This window comes from Centruroides sculpturatus, unplaced genomic scaffold (genome assembly GCF_000671375.1).
Source record: "Centruroides sculpturatus isolate CEXI.00-Female unplaced genomic scaffold, Cexi_2.0 scaffold71, whole genome shotgun sequence".
NCBI classification, from domain to species: Eukaryota; Metazoa; Arthropoda; class Arachnida; order Scorpiones; family Buthidae; genus Centruroides; species Centruroides sculpturatus.
The window spans coordinates 249,315-268,421 of NW_019384332.1; the positions used below are offsets into that span (position 1 = coordinate 249,315).

The window sequence follows — 19,107 nt, forward strand, 5'->3', positions numbered from 1 at the left end:
GAATTTGTAATGTTCGATAGTTCAGTTTTAACGCAATTATCAAAGTTGTTCGATAAACTATCACCTGATGATGGCCTATTCGATTAGGCTGAAAACGTTTGTGTTTTAATAAATATTTCTCAGCATTATAAGGTGTTAAATGTTTTATTAATATTTTAAAAGAGCTGAGTTTGATATTCAATTTATTGAAAACAAAATGCATTATTTTCAACTAATTTATTCATTACTAAACTTACTAAAGCTTTTTTTCATTGTTTAGTGCCAAAAATTCACATTCATAATTATTCAGAATGGTCTGAAATATCTGAAAGGTATTTATGAATATTACAACAACAAATTCTTGTGGCCATTTAAGACCACCTTTGTCAATTATCTTCAGATATTTTGCCAAATCATCATCTGTGTGTTTATACTCTAGTGGAGAATCACATGCTAGTAATGATTTACATTGCTCACAAGAAGTTTTCTTAATTACTAAATATGCAACATATCCTGCAGTGTAAATCAGAACTGACATGTTCTGTTCTGTAATAATAATATCAGAGTTTTCTATTATGCCTTCAAATGTTTCTTGAACATCAAAATCAAATTTATCCAACTCTGCACTATTAGCAAAAGATTCAGGAAATGCCTTAATTTGAAAATTCCAAATTTCATATTTAGCAGTCTTAATTTCAGTTTTCTTTCTGATTCAATCGCTTCATTAACAGAAATATGATAGTTACTTCCTGACATCTGTCTATACTGTCCAAAGCAAGCTTCCAGTATACCTGTTTGAAATTTACCCAATAACACATAATGTGCTCCAAGTTCATTTGATATAAATTCTGTAAGTTCATACATTGCTCTAATTGTATGCTCTAATGTTTTTGAGTTTTTACTGTTAATTTCCCTTGTCAATTACTGGACATTTGAGCAACCTGATGATTATAATTATTTCATACTTGGAGCCATTTAAACGTGTTTTTTAAAAATATAACTTTAAAATCCAAAGTATATGTTACTGATTCAGAAAATTTTGTTTTTTAAAATTTTTCTTTTATGTGGATGTTTAACATTTATTATTTTCCACCATTTGGAGATTTAAACCAACATCCAGTCCAATCCTAAGGGCAGGATGGATCTTTAGTACGTCTCTCTGACACCTAAGTCTGATCGGGTACTTCTGATTACAATGCATGGCCTCTCTACCTTCCACTGTTGTCCTGTAGAAGGCTGCCTCTTGGCTGACGACCAGAGGCAAGGGAAGCAGCCCGGCCAAGACCAGGGCCGCATCTGTCGACACAGTTCTGTACGCACGCGTGATCCGCAGGGCAGCGGGACGCTGGATTGTGAGTAGTGTCCTACTCTGACTAACGTTGGCGGTGTCCTTCCACCAAACGCCACAGGCGTAGCAGACAACGCGCTCCACACTCATCTTGTAGATGGTACGAAGCGCTTCGCCACTCAACCCGTAATCCTGCCTAGCTAGTCTTGATAGTGCTGCTATCATTCGGTTTGTTCTGACTCGAACATCCCTTAGGTGGGGAGTCCAGCATAGTGTCTGGTCGATGATTACACCGAGGTACTTTAACTCATTCACCCTTCGGATGGGGTTGCCCCGGATGCGGTATATAGGTCGGCGTGCCAATACCCCGCTTCGGGCCACCGTCAGGGCCTCTGATTTCTCAGGGCTAAAGGAGAGCTTATGCAGCTCCCCCCAGCGAACGAGCTGTTCTATTGCTTTGTTGCCGCGAACCTCCATGTCGCATCGACTATAGCCTGCAACTACTAGCAATAGGTCGTCAGCATAAGCCTGCAGTTGGACTTGGTCTGGTAGGATTAGTCTCAACGCTGTGTCTGCTAGAACGTTCCACAAGAGGGGACCAATACAGGAACCCTGTGGACAGCCCCCCTCAAGCGTTTTCTCATACCTACCACCTGGCGTCTCGTAGACAACCGAGCGGTCACTGAGGAAACTCCTGGAAAGTGATACAAGGGCGGTCGGCAGGTTTGCCTTCCTCAGCTCGCCCACAATGGATGGCCACCAAACATTGTCAAAGGCCCCAGCAACGTCCATTGAAATGAGCGACGTGTGGAGCCCCTGCCGGCAGTTCTGGCGAACCAGTTCCACCGCGCGGTGTAATGCATGGTAGGTTGACAAGTTCGGGCGGAATCCATATTGTTGCGGGTGTAGCTGCCCTTTCCGCTTGAGATAGAAAAAGATTCTATCGAGAACCTTCCCCAGCACTGGTAGTAGGCTGATCGGCCTGTAAGATCTGGGCTCGTTCTTCGGGCGCTTCTCCTTATGGATGAACACAAGGCGCGCCCGCTTCCACTGCGCTGGGAAGTGACCCAGGAGTAGACACTTCTGATACAGTACACGGAGCAGGTTAGGACGTTCCTCTTGCAGAACTTGTACCATCTCGGCCGTAATCCCATCAACGCCAGGTGCCTTCCTCTTCCTCAGATTGCCCACAACGTGGACAACTTCAGATTCCGACACCGGCACGGGTAACTCGGCCTCAAGAACAGGCAACTCCGCATGACTGCGATGCCGCCGTTGCTCTTCAGTGTCCTCGGACTGCTCATCATATGGAAAGTGCGATTGGAGCAGCACCTTAATCGACTCCTCCTGTGTGGAGGTTAGGGTTCCATCCGGTTTTTTGAAGGACCCCAAGACCGTCCTATGCTTCAACTTTCCCGCCACTAGCCTGTATGGTAGGCTGAACGGATTTTTGTCACTGATCTGCTGACAGAAACTGAGCCATGAGGTTCTCTTTGCATTGTTCAATTTGTACTTGTACTCAGCGTTGGCTCTCTGGAACTCCAGTTTCCTGTTCGCCCGAAGGTCATTGTCTCTGCACCGTTGAAAGCGTCGGCGGAGCGCCCTCACACGCTTCCATAGGACACTCAGTTCCTGGGTCCACCAGGGAACTGACCGGTGGTTGCTGGGCCGCCGTAGCGCGAGCGTGCAGTCTCCTGCTTCTCTGATCGCATTGGTGAGGTTTGCCACAGCTTCCTCCAGGTCCTGGACACACTCAACCTTAGAAACTTCGGTAACGATATCGGCCGTCTTTTCAACGAGGCATTTGCTAAAGCGATCGCGGTTTCCAGCAGTCAGTTTGTAGCGACTGTCCCGCCTATCCGGTGGGCCGCCCATCACCTCGAAGGCAATAAAGCGATGGTCACTACAACTTTCTGCATTGATTGTCTCCTGTTGCGAGGTAAGTCTCAGCATAGCACCACTGACAAGTGTCAAATCAATCCAGCTCTCGCCCGATGGAGAGGAGTAGGTAGCAATCCCGAACGGATCGTTCAGAACATGCAACCCCCAACCCTCCGCTGTGTCCTTCATCATGTTCCCGTCGGGATCATCAACCGGCGAGCCCCACAGCGAATGTTTGGCGTTGAAGTCACCACCCAAAACAATACAACTGCGGACCGAGACAACCCCTTCGAGTTCAGTCAAAAGGCAACTCAGATTAAGTGATGGCGGGTGATAACCGGAGACGACAGTCCAAGCACATGAAGTTGTCTGTATTTCTACGGCCACCACGAGATGAGAGACGTGGATAGCATAGGCATCGACGTCCCTGCGCGTGAGAACAACTGCAGCTCGACAGTCGTCACCTTCTTGGGCGAAAACGCTCCATTGAAGTGAGAGGCCACCAACCTTTCCTTGTACTAAGTACGGCTCTTGGAGCAGCATGATATCAATCTCCCGCTCGACTACTTCTACCCGTAGTTGGGCAGTTGCAGCCCAACACTTTTCAGCATTAAACTGCAGTACACTGCAGCTTGCATTCTCGTCATCCCGCATATAAGTGGTATTATTGTCAGACTCGAATGATAGGAATTGCCTTATTAAGGACCATAATCGGTCCTGGCCCGAACTCGTTCCAGTTCCCGTGCATAGCACGGACAGCTAGCACTCATGGCAGAGTGACCCGTACCCAGCTGTAGGCCAAATTTTCTGTTTGCCTCAGTGCAGTTGACGCACCGAGACTCAGATGCCTTACACTCCTTGTAGGAGTGATCATGGGCACATTTGCTACATCTTTGGGCTGCCGCCTTACAGCCCCGTGCAATTTGCCCGAAGGCATAGCACTTGTAGCACCGAGTGCAGCTCAGGTACTCCCTCACTCGGTTGCGGGTCCACCCCACATGGAGTCTCCCCTTTTGCAGGAGAGCATGGAAGACTGGTGGAGAGAATTCCAACACCCAGTTGGCCATCCCTCCTTTTCCCTTTAGCGGGAAACAGGGCCGCAGGTCACCAGTCTGCAGCCCGAGTTCGTTTTGAACTCTGATAGTCTCCATGAGACCGTCGCCTTTGACGTCCGGGTCAACGTCGAATAAAATGACCCTCGGTCGGCGCTTCTGGGGCAGTCGGCAGTTGACCGCCTCTCTGAGCTCCTTGGGGCCCTCCGTCAATTCCTTTTGAAGCTTAACGACGTCCCGGCTCCTTCGACCTCTACCAGGATGCCGTTATTGCGGATACGGCGCACATTCTTAACTCCGATTTCGAGTTTGGTCGGGTTGATGTGCGCTTTTAGTAGTGACTTAGTCGCCTCACTGCTCATCGATTCCTTCGCAGGGTAGACCAGGAGCGTGTGCTCTGTGGGGAGACCCCTGCCGGGCTTAGTAGAGTCCCGTGGCTCCTTTTGGTGAAGCTTTGGAGCCAGACGGGCAGCAACGGTAGCGTACGAAGCGCCACCGGCGTGCACTGCTTTGCCTACATCTTTCTTCGGCCCAGAAAGCGTAGTTGGTGGCAATTGCTTGCCACCGATGACCTCTTTCAAGGTCTTAACTTTTGCTCGGAGGGAGGCAATCTCAGCCTCCTGAGCAGACGTGATCGCGGCCACCTTAGTGAAAAGGCTGTAAATTACAGCGCAGGTAGACTTCTGACAACGGTTGTCAGTTCGCGCGAGGAGCTTTGTCAGCTCCCCGAACACGCTGTCCATTGCTGCGCGTTGCTTTTCGACCGTTTCAAGCATTTCCCGTGTCTCCACGGGCGCCGACAACGGTGTTTTGGCTTTGGTGGCCGGACTTATTTTCCCGGCCACCGCTGCGGTAGGATCCTTTTTCTTGGCTTTTGCCTTGGACCCGCCTTTGTTTTTGGAAGAGGGTTTCCCCTTCTCCACGGTCACCGCAGCCTTGGTGGGTTCGTCTTTAGGCTTGTCGCCCTCAGAGTCTGCCGCCTTAGCCTTGGCCGCCTTTGCCCGTCTTTGTTTCCTCCTGAGCTTGGAGGTACTAGGCGCGGGCTTCCACTCGCTCTCTTCCCCTGAAGAGGCGGAATCAAACACCTCCCCAGAACCTGAGCTAGACGAGTCTGAATCGGACTCGCTACACACTATGGGGATCGACACTTTCACCGCGCTGGTTTGCCCATCGGATGTGGGCTCGTGTGGCTGGTCATTGGCGGGCTTGCGCGAGCGCAAATTTCGCCTTTCCTGTGGCTTAGCGATGGCTTCTTCGCCGCCTTCCACACAGACTCCCTCGACTTCCATTTCAACACGATCGCTAGAGAAATCAGGTATGAGATCCGCACGGGTAGCACCCTTAAAGCAATCACTACTGCTTTTATCTTTTGCCATCATAAATATAGAAATAAAATAAGAGGGAATTAGGGTGGTCCCGATCTTTCACGGGTGCCCTGAATCCTTTCGGGACTCAGAGAATGCGTTTAAGGGCCAGCTCTGACTTCGGGCTTACTGAGGGCTCATTTTGGCCCTCTTATTGCCAGGTCGTCACTGCTTAGCCCACTGCCGGGACAGCTACCCATTTAAATGGCCTCCTACCTAAGGTCACCCCAGCCCGGCTGGTTGCTCGGCTTGGGCCGCCCATCATCCCTACTAGGAGACGCTCTTCCCGTTTCCAGTTCTCTGAGACCATATACGGCCATCCAATGCATCGTCAGGCCTTTAAGCACCACTCCCCCCAAGGACATAAGGAAGTTGGCCCTATGTCCGAAGAGCGGCTCTGCCAACTGCCCGTCAGGATAGATACCAGCTAGCAGGGTCCTACAATCCACTGTAGGCGCTACCCCCCTGGCCACCAGCGAGGCTTCGGCTATGGGAGTATGACTCCTCGCCCCACTGGCTTCGGCATGCAGGCCGTGGCCCCCAAGCCAGCACCGGGTGTGCGAAGCCCGGTCTTCCTCTTGGGAAGCTGGTTCTTCTTTTACCGGACAGAAGGAGCTTTACGTGGTCTGCGTTACCACGGGCTAAGGCTAAGTTGACTGCATTCAACCGCCTTTTGGCGTGAAACATCGGCCCCGTGCCACTGGGTGGATGCGGGAGTTCGCTTTGTGTGTCTCAGATCCCAGAGGGTGCGGATTGTCAGATCCATGGCCTCCAGAAACTGCACCGACGCGGAGTTTGAATCCAGAAGTTTCGGCGTCCACTGCGTGCTCCAATGTGTATTATCAGGGACATAACCCATCGGCCCGGGGTACAATGTGCATCTCGCTACAAGCAGACAATTTAACCGTCGCGAGTAGGGGGACTCGGGACTGTTTGCTGTAGCAAAGAGTCCCTACCACGTTACAGCAGCGCCCCTATTGAGTGCCATCACACCGCAGGCCAGTGAGTGCTTACGCTTCCGTCGGCAGTGCTACCAACTTCCATCAGCTACTGCTAACTTCCATCAGACAAACCCAATAGACTACACGTTGCATATCTCGTCCAAAGACAAGTCCTCCTTAGGTACCGTATTAGCGACGGTTACAGCGACCATCCCCCAGCTCCGGACTTATTGAGGGCTCGTTTTGGCCCTCTTGTTGCTGATACCATTAGGGATAGCCCCGTGCCTCGATCGCACCAGTCTCCCTTTTGTTTTGATGTGAGTCTGCATGCCACAATGCCAATTAGCAGCTCTAGTAGCCGTCTGTTCCAACGGGGATAGGTTCCAGATTAGGGAGACATTCAAAAATCCCGCCGGAGTCGCCCCCACCTTAGGGCGACAATCGGACAGCAAGCTGTTAAAAGGCTTGGTACACAGACCCAAAGCCTAAGATGTAATAACGCCTCTGGAACTTTCGGCTCGAGTCGTAAGACTCCATCAACGATCGAGACCAAGACGAGTCTTTCGGGACCCAGTACCCGTTGTCTCTCACCGCCTGGCCCCCCGCCATGTCCAGGCTCGGTTCCCTACCCGGGGGGGGTCGGACCAAGGTGTTACTTCTGTCTAACGCAAGTTGATATTCACAAAACATCTAATTCTCACGTTCGACAACCCAATATTGCCATCCTTTGTTACGGCAGGATACCTGCACTGATTAATTCGTCTGTATATTCTAAATCCGCTGCGTTGCTTCAAATGCCAGCGATTTGGACATTCCCAGACTTCCTGCTGAGATAAAAGCTTATGTGCACAGTGTGGCACTGAATGTAAAAGTAGTCCACACTGTGAACTGTAAAGATGCCCATCCTGCCTACTCCCAGAAATGCCCTGCAGCGCAAAGAGAAAAGGAGATTCAACGGGTGAAAAACGTATCATACTCAGAGGCCCGTCACAGGGTCACTCCAAGTGCACCATTGCAGCAAAATACATTTTCTAGTGTGTTGAAATCCACTAAGACATGTGATCCACTAAGACATGAAATCCACTAAGATATTTCTGTATCCTCAAGTGAATCTCTTACTCGCCATGCAAAATGCTTATTGATTCCATTTGCACAATCAGAAGAAAAGGAGAACACAAAGACCAAAACCTCTGTAACTAAAACAGGAGTAACAACCAGAAATGTGGGTTTTAAAAAAGCCAGTAAGAACCTACTTAACAAACAAGAGTGAAAGCAGCCCTCTCTAAAGTCTCAAAAAATAAGAAGCTTAATCTATGAGTGAGTTTTCTGACATATCTGATGAAGAGCCTTACATGGAGGTTTCAAAACCAAAGTCACCTCCAAAAGAGAAACCGCCTGTTAAATTAAAGAGGGATACCCTCACAAAGAATGCTGCCTCAAACACATAATGGATTATACGATAATTTAATGGAACTGTCATGGTTTCCGCAATAACTTCTCCGACATTAAACATTTGACATCATCTATCTCATATCTGCATNCGGCAGGTTTGCCTTCCTCAGCTCACCCACAATGGATGGCCACCAAACATTGTCGAAAGCCCCAGCAACGTCCATCGAAACAAGCGACGTGTGGAGCCCCTGCCGGCGGTTCTGGCGAACCAGTTCCACCGCACGATGTAATGCATGGCAGGTCGACATGTTCGGGCGGAATCCATATTGATGCGGGTGTAGCTGCCCTTTCCGCTTGAGATAGAAAAAGATTCTATCGCTGAGGATTCTATCGAGAACCTTCCCCAGCACTGGTAGTAGGCTGATCGGCCTGTAGGATCTGGGCTCGTTCTTCGGGCGCTTCTCCTTATGGATGAACACAAGGTGCGCTCGCTTCCACTGCGCTGGGAAGTGACCCAAGAGTAGACACTTCTGATACAGTACACGGATCAGGTTAGGACGTTCCTCTTGCAGAACTTGTACCATCTCGGCCGTGATCCCATCAACGCCAGGTGCCTTCCTCTTCCTCAGATTGCCCACAACGTGGACAACTTCAGATTCCGACACCGGCACGGGTAACTCGGCCTCAAGAACAGGCAACTCCGCATCACTGCGATGCCGCCGTTGCTCTTCAGTGTCCTCGGACTGCTCATCACACGGAAAGTGCGATTGGAGCAGCACCTTAATCGACTCCTCCTGTGTGGAGGTTAGGGTTCCATCCGGCTTTTTGAAGAACCCCAAGACCGTCCTATGCTTCAACTTTCCCGCCACTAGCCTGTATGGTAGGCCGAACGGATTTTCGTCACTGATCTGCTGATAGAAACTGAGCCATGAGGTTCTCTTTGCATTGTTCAATTTGTACTTGTACTCAGCGTTGGCTCTCTGGAACTCCAGTTTCCTGGTCGCCCGAAGGTCATTGTCTCTGCATCGTTGAAAGCGTCGGCGGAGCGCCCTCACACACTTCCGTAGGACACTCAGTTCCTGGGTCCACCAGGGAACTGACTGGTGGTTGCTGGGCCGCCGTAGCGCAAGCGTGCAGTCTCCTGCTTCTCTGATCGCATTGGTGAGGTTTGCCACAGCTTCCTCCAGGTCCTTAACACTCTCAACCTTAGAGACTTTGGTAACGATATCGGCTGTCTTTTCAACGAGGCATTTGCTAAAGCGATCGCGGTTTCCAGCAGTCAGTTTGTAGCGACTGTCCCGCCTATCCGGCGGGCCGCCCATCACCTCGAAGGCAATAAAGCGATGGTCACTACAACTTTCTGCATCGATCGTCTCCCATTGCGAGGTAAGTCTCAGCATAGCGCCACTGACAAGAGTCAAATCAATCCAGCTCTCGCCCGATGGAGAGGAGTAGGTAGCAATCCCGAACGGATCGTTCAGAACATGCAACCCCCAGCCCTCCGCCGTGTCCTTCATCATGTTCCCGTTGGGATCATCAACCGGCGAGCCCCACAGCGAATGTTTGGCATTGAAATCACCACCCAAAACAATACGACTGCGGACCGAGACAACCCCTTCGAGTTCAGTCAAAAGGCAACTCAGATTAAGTGACGGCGGGCGATAACCGGAGACGACAGTCCAAGCACATGAAGGTGTCCGTATTTCTACGGCCACCACGAGATGAGAAACGTGGACAGCATAAGCATCGACGTCCCTGTGCATGAGAACAACTGCAGCTCGACAGTCGTCACCTTCTTGGGCGAAAACGCTCCATTGAAGTGAGAGGCCACCGACCTATCCTTGTACTAAGTACGGCTCCTGGAGCAGGATGATATCAATCTCCCGCTCGACTACTTCTACCCGTAGTTGGGCAGTCGCAGCCCGACACTTTTCAGCATTAAACTGCAGTATACTGCAGCTTGCATTCTCGTCATCCCACATATAAGTGGTATTATTGTCGCACTCGAATGATAGGAATTGCCTTATTAAGGACCATAATCGGTCCTGGCCCGAACTCGTTCCAGTTCCCGTGCATAGCACGGACAGCTAGCACTCATGGCAGAGTGACCCGTACCCAGCTGTAGGCCGAATTTCTTGTTTGCCTCAGTGCAGTTGACGAACCGAGACTCAGATGCCTTACACTCCTTGTAGGAGTGATCATGGGCACATTTGCTACATCGTTGGGATGCCGCCTTACAGCCCCGTGCAATATGCCCGAAGGCATAGCACTTGTAGCACCGAGTGCAGCTCAGATACTCCCTCACTCGGTTGTGGGTCCACCCCACATGGAGTCTCCCCTTCTGCAGGAGAGCGTGGAAGACTGGCGGAGAGACTTCCAACACCCAGTTGGTCATCCCTCCTTTTCCCTTTAGCGGGAAACAGGGCCGCAGGTCACCACTCTGCAGCCCGAGTTCGTTTTGAACTCTAATAGTCTCCACGAGACCGTCGCCCTTGACGTCCGGGTCAACGTCGAATAAAATGACCCTCGGTCGTCGCTTCTGGGGCAGTCAGCAGTTGACCGCCTCTCTGAGCTCCTTGGGGCCCTCCGTCAATTCCTTTTGAAGCTTAACGACGTCCTGGCTCCTTCGTACCTCTACCAGGATGCTGTTATTGTGGATACGGCGCACATTCTTAACTCCGATTCCGAGTTTGGTCGGGTTGATGTGCGCTTTAAGTAGTGACTTAGTCGCGTCACTGTTCATCGATTCCTTCGCAGGGTAGACCAGGAGCGTGTGCTCTGTGGGGAGACCCCTGCGGGGCTTAGCAGAGTCCCGTGGCTCCTCTTGGCGAGGCTTTGGAGCCGGACGGGCAGCAACGGTAGCGTACGAAGCACCACCGGCGTGCACTGCTTTGCCTACATCTTTCTTCAGCCCAGAAAGCGTAGTTGGCGGCAATTGCTTGCCACCGATGACCTCTTTCAAGGTCTTAACTTCTGCTCGGAGGGAGGCAATCTCAGCCTCCTGAGCAGACGTGATCGCGGCCACCTTAGTGAAAAGGCTGTAAATTACAGCGCAGGTAGACTTCTGACAACGGTTGTCAGTGCACGCTAGGAGCTTTGTCAGCTCCCCGAACACGCTGTCTATTGCTGCGAGCCGCTTTTCAACCGTTTCAAGCATTTCCCGTGTCTCCACGGGCTCCGACAACTGTGTTTCAGCTTTGGTGGCCGGACTTATTTTCCCGGCCACCGCTGCGGTAGGGTCCTTTTTCTTGGCTTTCGCCTTGGACCCGCCTTTGTTTTTGGAGGAGGGTTTCCCCTTCCCCACGGTCACCGCAGCCTTGGTGGGTTCGTCTTTAGGCTTGTCACCCTCAGAGTCTGCCGCCTTAGCCTTGGCTGCCTTTGCCCGTCTTTGTTTCCTCCTGAGCTTGGAGGTACTAGGCGCGGGCTTCCACTCGCTCTCCCCCCTGAAGAGGCGGAATCAAACACCTCCCCAGAACCTGAGCTAGACGAGTCTGAATCGGACTCGCTACACATTATGGGGATCGACACATTCACCGCGCCGGTTTGCCCATCGGATGTGGGCTCGTGTGGCTGGTCATCAGCGGGCTTGCGCGAGCGCAAGGTCCGCTTTTCCTGTGGCTTAGCGATTGCTCCTTTGCCGCCTTCCACACAGACTCCCTCGACTTCCATTTTAACACGATCGCTAGAGACACCAGGTACGAGATCCACACGGGTAGCACCCTTAAAGCAATCACTACTGCTTTTATCTTTTGCCATCATATATAGAAATAAAATAAGAGGGAATTAGGGTGCCCTGAATCCTTTCGGGACTCAGAGAATGCGTTTAAGAGCCAGCTCTGACTTCGGGCTTACTGAGGGCTCATTTTGACCCTCTTATTGCCAGGTCGTCACTGCTTAGCCCGCTGCCGGGACAGCTACCCATTTAAATGGCCTCCTACCCAAGGTCACCCCAGCCCGGCTGGTTGCTCGGCTTGGGCCGCCCCATCATCCCTACTAGGAGACGCTCTTCCCGTTTCCAGTCCTCCGAGACCATATACGGCCATCCAACACATCGTCAGGCCTTTAAGCACCACTCCCCCCAAGGACATAAGGAAGTTGGCCCTATGTCTGAAGAGTGGCTCTGCCAACTGCCCGTCAGGATAGATACCAGCTAGCAGGGTCCTACAATCCACTGTAGGCGCTACCCCCTGGCCACCAGCGAGGCTTTGGCTACGGGAGTACGACTCCTCGCCCCACTGGCTTCGGCATGCAGGCCGTGGCCCCCAAGCCAGCACCGGGTGTGCGAAGCCCGGTCTTTCTCTTGGGAAGCTGGTTCTTTTTTTACCGGACAGAAGGAGCTTTACGTGGTCTGCGTTACCACGGGCTAAGGCTAAGTCGACTGCATTCAACCGCCTTTTGGCGTGAAACATCGGCCCCGTGCCACCGGGTGGATGCGGGAGTTCGCTTTGTGTGTCTCAGGTCCCAGAGGGTGCGGATTGTCAGATCCATGGCCTCCAGTCACTGTACCAACGCGGAGTTTGAATCCAGAAGTTTCGGCGTCCACTGCGTGCTCCAATGTGTATTATCAGGGACATAACCCATCGGCCCGGGGTACAATGTGCATCTCGCTACAAGCAGACGATTTAACCATCGCGAGTAGGGGGACTCGGGACTGTTTGCTGTAGCAAAGAGTCCCTACCACGTTACAGCAGCGCCCCTATCGAGTGCCATCACACCGCAAGCCAGTGAGTGCCTACGCTTCCGTCAGCAGGGCTACCAACTTCCATCAGCTACTGCTAACTTCCATCAGACAAACCCAATAGACTACACGCTGCATATCTCGTCCAAAGACAAGTCCTCCCTAGGAACCGTATTAGCGACGGCTACAGCGACCATCCCCCAGCTCCGGACTTATTGAGGGCTCGTTTTGGCCCTCTTGTTGACGATACCATTAGGGATAGCCCCGTGCCTCAATCGCACCAGTCTCCCTTCTGTATTAATGTGAGTCTGCATGCCACAATGCCAATTAGCAGCTCTAGTAGCCGTCCGTTCCGACGGGGATAGGTTCCAGATTAGGGAGACATTCGAAAACCCCGCCGGAGTCGCCCCCACCTTAGGGCAACAATCGGACAGCAAGCTATTAAAAGGCTTGGTACACAGACCCAAAGCCTAAGATGTAATAACGCCTCTGGAACCTTCGGCTCGATTCGTAAGACTCCATCAACGATCGAGACCAAGACGAGTCTTTCGGGACCCAGTACCCGTTGTCTCTCACCGCCTGGCCCCCCCGCCACGTCCAGGCTCGGTTCCCTACCCGGGGGGAGTTGAAGTTGTTGGTATATATAGTGTTGGCCCGTTAGTACTGGGTGTACAACTTCGGTCGTACATATTCTAAAATTGAAACGATACAGAGAAGATTAGCATGGCCCCTGCGCAAGGATGACACGCAAATTCGTGAAGCGTTCCATAATTTTTTTTTTTTTTATTTAACTATTGGAATCGTTTCCACGCCGAAACGAACGTCTCTTACCAGGTGAGCGGTATATCTGAAAACTCGTGAACTTTTTTTTATCAATCTTTATTTTTAACTTGTATTATACAAATATAATACAAGGTGAAAATAAAGATTGTTTGTTCCTCCGAATAACTTTTGTTTTTCTCGGTCGCAAAAACCAAAACACCAGTGGATTAGGTCCTATTAATAAGCTTAGTCCTCGTAGACAAACAGTTAACAAATTGTATTTTAATACACTTCATCAAGTCATCTTTAAAAAAGTTTTTTTTTGTCGACCCATTCAATATTATGTATATATTATACAATATTATATTATATATAATATAACCTGTAATATAATTTTTAAAAGACATTTATTTAAGTGCAAGAAATATGAGCAAAAGTTTAAATATTTGCAAAGTTTTAATCATTCAGGCAAATTTTCATCGACAGCTAAAGGGTCAATACCGACTCCGCCGAGAATCCCGAAGTTAATATAATATAATGTATTTAACAAAATATTTCAATTTTAGAATTAATAAATCACAGGAAGGACAATTGTAAATTACTTATCAGCAGTTTATAATAAATTTAAATTTGATTTTGTACGCGAGTTTTTCAACGAAACACCTAAACACTTTGGGTTTTTAACATCAAACGGCATAAGAATGCTACTCAGAAGCGGGCGGGTGGATAAAATAGAACAAGAAGCTCTTCACCTGCCGTTAACGAACGACAAGAGTTCTGAGTTGGAACGATACAGAGAAGATTAGCATGGCTCCTGACAAGATCAAGAGTTCTGGGTTGTCAGAATCTCACCAAGCGTTGGAAAGAATGCTATTCCACAAGTGGCCAACATCACTTGTCGACAGCTCTTCCTAACTCGCACAATGAAAATACTTATACCTCTGAATACTCCAGATTCAGCTATTCGAAACTCACCGTATTATTACTATCTAAACTAAAGGATGCAATACTACAAAAACTAGTAATAAAAAAAGACAGAAATCTATAAATACACCTGGATTTAATAAAATGCACATTAGGGCCACAAAATTTAGTTCAATCTCATACCTCATACCGAACCTCATTGACCAAAAACAAAAACCAAAAAAAAAAAAATATATATATATACTCTCTCTAAGCGGGATTTAATAAAGCGGACACAGAGCCTTTTCAATCTCCGGTCAGCCTCTTCACTCGAGCGGGCTTTAGAAAGCTCTCTGTGTTTCGTTTTTCTAAGCCTCACCGTCTTTTGTCTTCATCCGAGCGGGTCTTAAAAATGCGGGACACTTGGAGCCTTCTCTGCCTCTCGTCAGATCTCATGTCTTCGTACGAGCGGGCCTTAAAGATGCGGAACACAAAGATTTAGTTTGAGTAAAGAGTAACAGGCAACGCAGAGAGCCCTTTCTGTTTTCCGTACATTACTGAAGTTTACTTAATCGCAATTTTTTCGAGAAAGAAACGCAGAACTTCGAACAAATTTACGTTTAACAATGGCCACCTACAATAGAAAGAGCCAACAATATATTCTAACAATTCGTTACGTATTGTTAGAATATATTGTTAAGAACGCGCGACGTATTACGATCCCGTCATATTTTTACGTCACGTGTTACGTAGGAACATTAATCGGTTTGAAATATTTCAGTAAAGATTATTTTAATGAAATAATATTTATTAGAAACAGGATTACTTTAAGTATTTTTTTAAGTTAAAATAATGTTTTTTTTTTCTAATAGATAAAATTATGTCATTTATTTATTCTAAAGTAATGTTATCTGTATTTTTGAAAATACAAAGAAGAATTTGTAATGATTGCGACCCTTTGCTGCTACCAGAATGTCTTAATCGAAGACAGCGTTAACGTGGTCTAACTGTATTAAAAATGTATGATAATAATTCAAGTTTTGTAAAACCTTCACACTTGGGGACCCAGGGCTTAAGCCCTATTAGTCCTTATGTAGATCCCCCCTGGGTGTATCATACGTTTTTCATTTTTTTTTTAAATTTATCAACGCTTTCTTCTTATCGAAAAGGTAACCTAAGGGAAGTTGGCAGAGAAGGCAAATGATGACAAGTGTTTTACAAAAGAAAGCCGTTTATTTGGTAACGTTTATGCTTACATCGATAATTGACAGTTCCACTTTTTTATAGTCCTTCGTTGAGGCGAGAACTTCGGCTTTGGTCGTAGCCCCGAAGCGGACGAGATAGGATCGTTGCACGTTGCAGATGATTGCAGAGATGCTGTGGTGTTTTAAGTTGTCAGCGGCGACACAATACAATATAGAGCACGACTTTGCTTGATCCAGAGGAAGACTCTTCTTTGATCATAAATTTCCGATTTTTATAGGTTTTCTTTTGCTATCCGTATTTCCAATTGGCTCCTCGTCCCCTTTATCGCTTGCCGATTGGCCTCTCCTTTGTTTGTAGCGGCCGGATGGCCGAGCGATCAAGGTGGCAGCCTACCGCTCTAGGGGAACCGGGTTCGAATCCGAACGGGTCGAAAAATCCCAAGGAATTTTCCGGGGGGTGGTCCGTTCGGATATGTCGGGCCCCGTCCCTCACCACCCAGCAGCCCCATTGTGGGCCTAGCCGAACCCATAATGGACTTGCAAAAAAAGGCCCTCTTAGTGCTCACAGGGCGGAAAGAGTTAAAAAAAAAAAGAAAAAAAGAAGGTCTCTCCTTTGTTTCGGGAGAAAACCGAAACCGACTAGGGTCACGGGAAAGGTCCGATTCCAGGTGTGTATTCGACGCCTTTTTGTCGATTGTGATTGAAGATTGTTCATAAAACCGCAAGAGTCGAATTCATAATTTAGCCTGTTATTTGTGATTTCTGTCATCTGGGAACTTTGACGATCATACGCGATGTTTTTCTATCTCTTAAATCTTTCCCCTGTTTTCCGAAATTATTTCCCTAGATTGATATTTATGAGCGCTTGTGTCAAAGTTCTAACTTTTCAACTTGACATTAACAGATCGTTTAATATATGTTGGAGTCGTTCCGGAACACATACGCTAACAAGAAATATGGCTGGAAACCGCCATATTTCTTGTTAGCGTATGTGTTCACTTTCGAATTAAACAAGCAAGCACGAATACACGTGCTAATGACGTCACATCCGGTTATCAGAATTAGCACTGCTAACTCAGAAGTAAACGCACCCTATGTATCTAACCCAAAGATGCACGTGTTTTCACGAAAAAGTTTTCTTTGCCTACCTACAGGTGGCGCTCAACTCAGTTCCACTAGCTCTATAACTGCTAATTTAAACAGGCTCAAAGACAACCACAAACAAAATCTATTACTACATCATATGCTGCAAAACCATGTGGATATCGATCTCGCACAAGATACCAGGCTAAGAGACAATTGGAACACAACGCAATTCAGGAATAAAATTGACAACTACTTTAACTGCGTTTGTTCATTCGGCGACGGTACAAGCAGAGGAGTAATAATATTAATAAAAAAGAACATCGAAATAATACATACTGCTAGCGACAACAGGATTGTATAGCAATGTGTGACATGGCTGTTTGTGATGAAACCGTTCACACCCGTGTGTACAGGCTGTGAATGGCTCACGTATTTGTAAAATCTGACTCGTACAACATGGAATTCATATAACACGGAATTATCTCCAGTGTTATAGGGGGATCTACTGTTTTAAAACTGATTAGACTATCGGTTTGCTTACATAAAAAAATCTGACCATTCTGACAGAACGAATGTATATTAAAAATTATTTTTTTTGTCTTCACAAATAAGCTTAATTTACTTAAAGTAATAATTATTAAGTAAATTATCAAAATAATTATATATTTTTATAACGTCTGACAGAATTAATAGAGAAGCAATACGCAGACAATTATGCTAATTTGAATGAACTACACAAAGGAGGATGTAGTATTAATACAAAATATTTTTGAAGAAAAATCTTATTAATATTTTAAAAATTCTCAGAGATTACGAACTAGCCATATTTCTACTTTCATGAGGGTAATATTTGCATACAACTATCCATCCGGAGTATAAATATGAAGTAATAAATATCCCATATTTCGTTATCGCTCTGTACTCTTAAATATTGGAAAGGACATCGTTAAATACAAGTTCTTTTAAAGATGGGTGTAATTTACGAACTATTTGTTAAAATATTTATTATTTTAATAAACCATCGCTTTTCTTGCCACATAAAGATGATTTTGTATAACATCCGCTTGCTCGAAGTAAGTATAAAGTATTTCTATAAATTATAATTTTTAGCACTCTATTATTATTATTAAATCTGAAAACATATTGTTGCATATTTAAAACCCTTTTTTTGTCTCCAGATTGTCGTCATTTCCTTTCTTTCATTGGGAATTCCGATTATATTCTTATGCATTTTGATGTATTATTTGAAGAAATCTGACAGAATTCTTCCTGATAAACAGAAAAAGAAAAAGAAACCTCTAGTATACATGACAGGGCCGCTATTATTATTTGATATACTGATTCAACTATTGACTTCGCCTTTATCAACACTCTGGAAGTATTCTAAGAGAACTTTCAAGGACGACGAAAATAAAAAAAAGAAACGGAGGAGTAAGAAATCTTCTAATAAGCGAAAGAGAGGTAAGAGAGGGAAGAAAAGCAAAAGGAAAACGAAAAGAACAAATGACAAATGGCAAAAACAAGATGACAAATCTAGTATTGAGTATGATACGCTTACTAATGAAGAACAGAAGGAAAAAGAAGAATCTTCTCCACGACGGGGTAGCCAATGCTACGTTGACTTGACCATGTTACCGAATGGCCAAAAAACACAACAGAATTTCGTTAATTTCAACACTTTTCCGAATATTGTACGGCGGGTTCTCAACTTTTCAAGCGTGATTTACGCTTTCATAATGTCCGTGTATATTGCCAGTTGTTCTGACATTACTACGGTAAAATACTTTTCTTTATAATTTTATACAGTATTATATATTTTAATTATATATTATTGAATAAAAAGGTTTTTTTTTCTTTTTTTCCCCAGAATTTTACTTCTGAAAAGGTGATTTCGTAATGCCTCTTCGCTATATCCCGAGTTGAAAGTGGACTTGAAGATTTCTTTTTTCATGAGGATGACAAATGAAACCTTTTAGATGCAAAAACTGATTTTTAGTGAGAAGAAAAATATTTAATAAAATGTTTTAACGTTATGATTTTATTGCTAATACGAAGCTAGTAGAATAAAATTGTTATGAATCTGTCTTATTTCTTCGTAAACAAATTAATTACGTCCAACTTTAATTAAGAATTTAAGATAATTTTTATTATCGATGAAGGAAATCGAATGTTTGACTTAATTTCAATTGACTTTCCGGTAATTAGTGACTTTTTTACATGGAGGGAAGTGACTGTTGGTGGTTATTAACACAAATTACTTCCTTCGTTTTTATAATTTGTCTGCATTTAATTTAACTTATCAAAATTTCAACTTAAAACATTCGTTAATATTTATAATTTAATAACTATTAAATTTTCATAAATTTATCATAGATAATTAAGACTTAAATTCGACTAAAAATCAGGAACCTTGCAATAGAGTATGTTCATTAATGTATTATAATAATAAAATATGTATTCAAATACACTGAGGGGAGGTCCACATCCATTGCAAACTTGAATTAATTTATTATGGATAGGATTAGTAATAACACTGCATTAACAATAGTGATATTAGTATATGATAGAAGTTAAAG

At 46.3% G+C, this 19,107-nt stretch overlaps 1 protein-coding gene, 1 non-coding gene and 1 pseudogene across 2 annotated transcripts; 2 read left to right on the forward strand and 1 right to left on the reverse strand.

Moving 5' to 3' along the window:
- Window positions 1-235: 235 nt before the first annotated feature.
- LOC111630520 lies at window positions 236-1,407 on the reverse strand (annotated as a pseudogene).
- An 11,837-nt stretch (window positions 1,408-13,244) lies between these two features.
- Window positions 13,245-13,350, forward strand: LOC111630607. The gene has a single exon (XR_002757554.1). It is a non-coding gene; the product is annotated as a U6 spliceosomal RNA (small nuclear RNA).
- Window positions 13,351-17,399: 4,049 nt separating this feature from the next.
- Window positions 17,400-18,816, forward strand: LOC111630285. Its single transcript, XM_023374371.1, has 3 exons — window positions 17,400-17,604; window positions 17,710-18,306; window positions 18,399-18,816. Exons 1-3 carry the CDS (start codon window positions 17,500-17,502, stop codon window positions 18,426-18,428), a joined length of 732 nt encoding a protein of 243 aa, XP_023230139.1. The 5' UTR covers window positions 17,400-17,499; the 3' UTR covers window positions 18,429-18,816.
- The last annotated feature ends 291 nt before the right edge of the window (window positions 18,817-19,107 follow it).

What these genes read in the sequence shown, in the direction of transcription:
- LOC111630285 (XM_023374371.1), top strand. Translation starts at nt 17,500, where the DNA reads ATGGGTGTAATTTACGAACTATTTGTTAAAATATTTATTATTTTAATA. An exon ending in ATAACATCCGCTTGCTCGAA is followed by an intron (nt 17,605 to 17,709) that starts GTAAGTATAAAG and finishes TTTTGTCTCCAG; the next exon opens with ATTGTCGTCATTTCCTTTCT. An exon ending in GTTGTTCTGACATTACTACG is followed by an intron (nt 18,307 to 18,398) that starts GTAAAATACTTT and finishes TTTTTTCCCCAG; the next exon opens with AATTTTACTTCTGAAAAGGT.